Below are 8,272 nucleotides of genomic sequence, written 5' to 3' on the forward strand. Positions count from 1 at the left end.
AATTACACTTTTCTGTGTATTAATAAGTAAATACTTCTTATGAAGTCTGTATAACGCTTCTTCAGGTGTGGATCATTAGGTCGACCGCAGATAGGTTGACATGCATTATGTAGACTACTGAAGGTTGAAAGGCCTTAGGTCGACACGCTAAAAAGGTCAACATGGCTTTAGGTCGACCTGGTCATTATGTCCACACAAGCGTTAGGGCGACATTGAGAAAGTCAACATGGGTTTTTCACTTTCTTTGTCCCGAATGTCGACACCATCGGCATGGGCACTGTATCAGTGCACTGCATCCCCATGCTCGCCATGCTTCGGGCACGGTGCCTTGCTATGCTTGGCACACTATTATAGTCTCCCTCCACTCTCTTGTGGATGATAGGGCATGAGATGCTGCCTGCCGGCACATGACAACACAAAAAAGTGAAAAACCCATGTCAACCTTTTGACTGTCAACCTTCCCAATGTCAACCTAATACTTGTGTCGACCTAATGACCATGTCGACCTAAAGCCATGTCCACCTTTTAAATGTGTCGACCTGATGCATGTCAACCTTTCGAGTGTTGACCTAGTGACTGTATACCCTTCAGATGTAGACGGAGTGCCGTCCTGCACAGCCTTGTGACACAGGACGCAGAAAGTCCATGATTGGAGGCCTGGGAGGGGCCGCACCAGCCTCCATTTTTTTTAATGGAGGCTTTTCACCACCATTGTGGGGGAGGCTAGGATCTCAGTCAGAGTACAGAGATCTCCTAGCTTCTTGGTGGTTCCTGCGGTGGCAAGCAGCAGGAACATGATCCAATACTGTGTCCTAGGGCATATTTTGGATCAGTAATGTAGCGGGTGGTGTCACACCAGTAATAGAATCTCCAGTCACATCTGAATCAGGCTCAGAGTTCTTAACGTTTAAGATATTACCCTTTCTTTCACATGTACCTGTCGGTGTCCTTCTATCCAGATCATGATGCATATTCTTCTTTACTTTATATTTCAGGTTTAGCTATCAGGCGTTGTACAGTTACATCCCACAAAATGAGGATGAGTTGGAGCTCAGAGAAGGGGACATTGTAGATGTTATGGAGAAGTGTGACGATGGCTGGTTTGTAGGTAAGATATTCACTAACGAGTCACTGCACTATTGTCATCCCCTTGGCCTCCAATCCCAGACTGTATAACTGTACAGCTGTACCTGGGGCTTAAAGTACAATACTAAAGGTAAATGCTGGTAAAAATCTGGTGAAGTTTTAGCCGCAGGTATGTAACAAGTTCTGGAATGTGATACTTTCTGGAGCTTTGAGCCGATGGGTAACCAATTGGCCTTTCCCACTGCTGTGTCATCTGTCCCTATTAAAACATTTAAAACATATTAAAACATTTTGGAACATTATTATATAACAGGGTTGCCTACCCTCCCGGAATGGCCGGGAGGGTCCCGAAAATCGGGTCCCCCTCCCAGCCCCCCGAAAAGGTGGGCAACCATCCCAGATCCCCCCCTGTTTGCAGCTTCCTCCCCCCCTGACCGCGGGGTTTAGATAACCTGATTTGCCGATCTCCGGGAGGAGGCGGGGCTAGGCACCCCGGGTCATTTTCCAGCATGGGGATGGGGCTTAATGACGTTGCGCTCAAGCCCCGCCCCCCCCGAACTCTTGCTGAAAGTCTACTTTCCGGGCTTCTCCCAGAGAGGAGATAACAAAAGTCGGCAACCATGTTATATAAGATGACGTTTTTCCACTCACGTCTATGTGTACCACATATGAACATGCAGACATTTACTCCTTGTTAAACATTACCATGTGTAAGCTGGTGATGTAAGTGACCAGGATAAAGTTCTAACCCCATTCATTTTATTTTATTGATTTCACTTTTATTATCTTACAGGTACATCAAGAAGAACAAAGCTGTTTGGCACCTTCCCTGGCAACTATGTCAAATCAGTGTTTTATTAAAGATGATATTGAACTTGGCTACAGAACTATTAAGCAACATTCATAAAGAACCTGGCTTAGTTGTATTATGCTATGTGAAGGCAGTTGCTGAATGTATTAGTTAAGAGTCTATATGAAGCGTTTACATGTGTCAGTAATTTGAAAAAAAAAATAAGAGTTATCTCTGGCGTTCTAACACAAGGCAATGAAGAGTCAATCCGTGTAGTCAATATTTGGTTGCTGTATTGCCTTAAAGTTATTTCACTATAATGTGGGACCTATCTTTTAATACTTAGTATTACATTATGTGTACTTGTCGACCTACATACAGTGGAATCATCTATGAAGTGCAGCGCCTTGGTTTCGCACCAGTGTGCCTACTTTCCTGTGTTTAAAGACTTGTATTACTGTGGGGAAAATGCGCCTAGAATTGTGCGACTGGGAGGCACAAAATGTTCTTCATTAAATGTATAAGGTGAGACTGCAGGTCTGGAAATAAGCCCTTTGGGTTGCAAGTGACTGTGACCTTTCACCCCTAAAAATATGCCCCCCACCACCCCTCTATCTCTTTTTTTAGTTCTTATGTTCCACTAAATTATATCTTATTTCTGCACCTTTTCAGAAGCCGCCATCTTGCTTTCTAATCCTATGCACGTTGTTGGATATTTAGGTGGTTGGTGGGGAGCAAATGTCTCCTACTACTTGACCTTCAGTGCAATCAACTGAGAAAGCAGCCAGTCAGTATACTGTGATGTCACTAGTTCTTATTCGAATGATAATCGGAATATTGATTAGGCCCACAAAATGGCTGCCACTATTGTGTGTAGGTGACAAGTGCACTTTAATGCAAAATTGTCATTACCTCTGTTGTTTCATATCCATTTTTTGCTGTGGCACTTTTTTTTTTTGCTTAATTACCACAAGAAAATGTCATAGGCAGCAAAGGTATAAAAGATGTAAAACATGAACTGACAACATGAAGCCCTCTAGATGCTGGTACATAACTTGCAGAATGATCTGTCAAACGTGATCTGATTTCTTGAGTATATCACCAATTTGTAAAACATAAAGGTAACGTCCACAGATTTCACCAGTTCAGAACCAATTTTCTCATATACATCAGCTGTGGTTTTTTTTATTTACATGTCTGAAGGTATATTCCAATATAGCATACTCCTCATTCTGGGACAGATGTAGTAAGCTTTAACCAGAGATAAATCCAAGGGCGATAAGGAGAGATAAACGTCCACTATATCTTAATTTAGGCAATCGTGAAAAATTCTCTTAAAGGTTTGATCCAAAAACACTCTGCTACTGTACGTAGGGGAATTTGGATGCAATATTTGTACAGACGTGACTATTCAGTATAAACTGCTTTCCGTTTGGTAAACAATCAGTATGTAGACAGTTTAGTTATGTCTGTACAGACGTGTACTCTTATTCCTTCTATGTTAGTGTGATTAGAAGAGGCAGGTGGGTGGCAAATAACCAGAATTCATGTGTCACTGGTTACATAGGAAGTGGATTTTGTTCTACCCATGTCAATCCTTTAGATGATATGACTTCATGCACAGAACATTAATTGTGACATGGGGGTTATACTTTAATAAAAGAGATGTACACAATGAATTCTCAACAGACACAGTTACGTCTGACACAGAAATGCCTCCAAACACGTGCTTTCGCCTTCCCTGATTAATAAAAACACAATAAATAGGATTTCAGACATCACACCTTACATAAGTGAGCCAGCAAACGCTTGCTTATCATTGCCATTTGGTTGCACATAACTGGTGCAGTAGCTGATACTGTATATAGGTGCATGATGTCACAGTGCAGGAAGCAAGAGTTCTGCAGACTTCTCTGTAAATGCAAATGACTACTGTTACTTGTTATGAGATAACACAAACTATTCATTTACCTTGCAGTTACTGGTCTGTTATTATCATTTAATTCTTTTTAGACTGTTTCAGTGTCACACATGCAAAGTATAGGCAGATATTTTGTGGGCTGAAAATGTTTTTAGGAAACTTTAGTCAACCCTAGGAACAAGTGACCTCACTGAGACACAACAAAATGGCTGCCAATACTCTGTGTAGGAGACAGGTTCACTTTCAGTATGTCCTTTTCCAATTTGACCTTCATTTACTGAACTAAAACATACTGCGCTGTTTTTTCATTACCTCTGAGAAAAGACAATGATCCTTGTTTTATGAGACTATCACATACTGTAACCCCCTATCAAATTAACATTTATTTCAAAACAAAATGCAACAAATACACTGTAAGTTTGCACCTTGCAATTACAAACCAGATCTCGAATGTTCTTTTGTCATAATAAGATATATTTAATAATGTAAAATGACTATTTTTTGCTGGCGCTTTTCTACTGATTTATTAAGAAAGCTATGTTGGCATGACTAGCACTATGTTTTGATAAGTATACATAAATATATATATATATATATTACCTGTGTTCCTAATACTAAAGATTATTTTTTTTTTGCCATGTACCGTACACAAGTACATTCAAAAAGGTTTCTAAGAGGATAGCGATTGTAAATATGTACATTTGACTTTGTAAAGAACATGTATGTTACCTTGTATAGAACCAAATAATTTAAGTGAAAAGACAGAAGAGGAAAAATACAACAGCCGGGAGAATAGGAGAGAAGTGTTTTTTTTTTTGTTTTTTTTTTTTAAAGTTTTAATTTAAATGAAGGAGAGTTGTTAATAACTTCACGTAAAGGGTTTAGCACAAATATCTATAACCTGGTTAACAAAATAACACTGCTCACATTTTGAGAGAGAAAATAATGTATCCATTGTTTTATTAATATTTTAACCCTGCAGTTGCATTTAAGCCACAATATTTAGAACTATGTTAAGAATTGGAAACTCCACAGTAACAATGCATTAGTCATTACCTATTTGACTATATAGTCGGACACGTACGTCATTAATAGATGACCACTTTGCGCCTCACTATAACATAATGTTATGTTGTGTTGTTTTCTTATTGCAGTGCATTATATTTTGAATTATAATAAAAGAAAGCATTCAAGAAGTGTGGGTTTGTTGATTTCCTTTAACAATTCAGCCTCTACACAAATGCCCTTATTCAGATTGAATTGGTCGGGCGCAAAATTTCTGCACGTGATGGGAGCATGCAAACTTGGCGCTTAATCTGTCGTCGATGGCATGCTCCCTGCCTTGCAAGCGGGGGGAAGAGAGGGGCATGGGGTGCTGGCCAGGGGCATTAGCATATCCATACGCCCAGCGTTTCATGGGTGTTACCAAGAAAACGCTGGGTGTACATTTGGTGATTAGGTTGTAACACACATGCGGGCAGCTGACATAATCGGAAGTCAGCTGCCCGCCCATATCACTTCATTTCTACGTTCATACAGTATGTACGAGTGATCTGGACCACCCGCACATATGCGTGTGCCTTTCCCATCATTCGATGGTCGGCGACCATCAAAAGATGAGGGAGGTTCCCACTGGCATGCGAATGGTTGTTCATGTAAAACATCCATTTGCGTGCCGGACGACCGAACCTGGCGTGCGAATGGGGACGGGTGTACCACCTTTTGTCGGTGGGTTCTAAATCACTTGCAATGGTGTGAATTTGCGCTCGAACTAGTCATAGTTTCATATAAAGATGAGTTTCACCCAAGACTTCTTTATCAGATTGATAGGAACCTTACTATAGGAAAAATGTACTGTGCCATGTTTAGATACTTAGGGGGGAATTTACTAAAGGAAATTTTTAAAAAATAGGTGTATTTGTATCCAGAAATACACTTATTTTTGACATTTACTATCCCGAAAATAAGGCCATTCGTATTCGTATTGATAGCACATCAATACGACTATGATTTGCTGTATTTTCGGGATAGTAAATGTCAAAAATAAGTGTTTTTCTGGATACAAATACACCTATTTTTTTTACAAATTTCCTTTAGTAAATTTGCCCATTATTCTTTGGAGGTTTCAGTCATATTTAATGGAGCCAATAGTATTAAATACAAAACACACCTGGTTTTGTGTTTTATTATCCTTTATTATGTGGCAACACAGGAATTTGCAGCACCTTCTAAAGTGCATAAGCAGAAAGAGCACAAACAAAACCATAACAAATCCAAAAGACTTTACAAAATATTGCTCGGGATACATGCCATATAACCATTGCTACATGTACGACAAGAGTAGAACCCAAAGGTTTGGGGTGTTGTGGTCAGTGGGGAAGAGATGATATAATCATAGGCGAATCTAGAATTATGGTAATGGGTGGTCCCAGAACTAGACACAATAGCAGTGGGACCTTTGCGCGGCGTAGCCGCGCCGCAAAAAGGGGGCGTGGCCCCATGGAAAGGAGGTGTGGCATCACACAAAGGGGTGTGGTATTACACTTTAGACCATACACGGTAATGCCCATTACACATTTTAGCAAACTCTGTAATACCCATAACACATAATGCCACACGCCGTAATGCCAATTACACATTAGGCCACACACCATAATGAGCCTTCGCTGCTGCTGCAGGGAGAGATGGAGAGCGGTGCAGCTGCTTCTATGGGGAGAGGAGCAGAGCGCAGCGCAGAGCACGCTCCCACTCCCCTCCTGGTGTCCCCTCTAGCCGAGTGGACATTTGAAATATTATGCGCGCTGTTGTGCGTGACGTCGGGGGAGCACACCGGGCGCCGGCACCACGTGATTAAAGGGGGGCGGGCTAAGGTGAAAGCGGGGAGAAGAATTGGAGCGGAAGCTGCAGGGGTGACAGTCATTGACAGCTGGGCAGAGAGCAGGGGGCTGCCCGGCTGTATTCAGAGCACTGCAGGTCACGGCTGTTTGAAATAATACCCCTTTCACAACAGAAAATGCAGGGATTTACCCGGGAATGTGGTACCAGGATCATGCAGGGACATTCCCAGGCTGACCCCTTATACACCAGCCTAGTCCCTGCATTTTCTGGTGTGAGGGGGAGAGACAAACACTACCCTCTCCCTACACCCCTTTAACCAACAAGCTATATCTTCGGAACCAACTGACCCATTTACATGAGACCAGTATCATATTGAAGAACTTTTGAGTTGGCTTCGAATGATTTTTGGTCCCGTGAAACTGGGCTGTTTGGTTCCAGAGAAATCTGCCCTCAAAGAACATAAACAGTCATGAAATGACATTTAAGAAATAAAAAAAAAAAAAAAACGGTTTAACCTCAATATCCCTGGAATCAATTAATCCATATGGATCCAGCCTGGTATCAGATTGAAGGCCCAGCGATTTGGGTTTGACTGACATCAACCTTGAGCTTCAGTGATGCAGAAGGGGGAACTGGCAGCTGTTGAACTGGGTGCGGGTCGGAATTAGATGGGTCCAATGTTATCCTATAGGGAAAACGTTCCAGCTTTGCCTGGCAGTATCTCTGGTTCCCAGGGGGCTAGAGACACGGGGCTGGGCTCGTTGGAAAGCCCCATCCCTCAGCTACAAAATGGGCTAATGGGTGGTCCTGTGCACCCCCGGACCACCCCCTAGATTCGCCTATGGATATAATAAGGGAGGGGAGGGTAAAGGTCAGAAGGGAAGAAGACCCTGCTTTTGAGAGCAGGCAGATAGGTTGTATTTTATATTCTACCTTTAAATCTGTTGGATGAACCCACCTAAGACTCTGTGGTTTTGAAAGCGCTTCATAGTAAAGTTACTCCTATGTGCTGCAGGGGAACCCTGCTCCTTCCACTATCAGACTCTAAATAAGACCTCAAATTGCCATTTGTATACTTCCAAATTATACGGGATCAACATCTGAATTACTATTCATTGCACCTGTCAATTCACAGAATTGAATCAGATGCCAATATCTTTCAGAAGTGGCCACACATCTATAGGAACATTCATGCCATCAGTACTGAGGCTGAGTAAAACTAGGTCAATCTTTGTAAGAACTGCCTTGAATGTATGGCTTTTGCCTACATTTCCTGCAGACTTAAGTTCTGAATGTAAGTGGAGTCATTTGACTGATCTCCCAGAAGAGTGGATGGAAAATAATGGTATCAAGCGCCCAGAACCTTCATGTCATCAGGTATATCTAAAATATAAACGATCATTTCCTGGAGACTTCTGAAGCACCCAGACCTTAACTGCATTACGTATACCTTAAATACAAAGTTGGCAAGTATTACACAAGTGAACATGCTACGCATTCCACAAGAGCTACACAGTCATCTTCTTAATGTGCTGTGCCAATGTGAATTTACAGGTGATCTACAGGTTGTTCTATCAAAGCTCAATTGAGAACATATTTAGATATTCAGGAAATGAACAATAGTCATGGAGAAGGTA

The 8,272-nt window shown here is 41.7% G+C and overlaps 1 protein-coding gene across 36 annotated transcripts in view; it reads left to right on the forward strand.

The window, feature by feature from the left end:
- SORBS1 (sorbin and SH3 domain containing 1) overlaps positions 1 to 4,993 on the forward strand; it is a 316,704-nt gene extending 311,711 nt beyond the window's left edge. For all 36 annotated transcript variants that reach the window (XM_083148896.1, XM_083148907.1, XM_083148902.1 and 33 more), the window contains 2 exons: positions 996 to 1,108; positions 1,880 to 4,993. In XM_083148896.1, coding sequence (XP_083005022.1) covers positions 996 to 1,108; positions 1,880 to 1,947 — 181 coding nt within the window. In that variant the 3' untranslated portion in view covers positions 1,948 to 4,993. The remainder of the gene's footprint in view (positions 1 to 995; positions 1,109 to 1,879) is intronic.
- The last annotated feature ends 3,279 nt before the right edge of the window (positions 4,994 to 8,272 follow it).

This window comes from Crinia signifera, chromosome 6 (assembly GCF_055691185.1).
Source record: "Crinia signifera chromosome 6, ASM5569118v1, whole genome shotgun sequence".
Classification (NCBI taxonomy): Eukaryota; Metazoa; Chordata; class Amphibia; order Anura; family Myobatrachidae; genus Crinia; species Crinia signifera.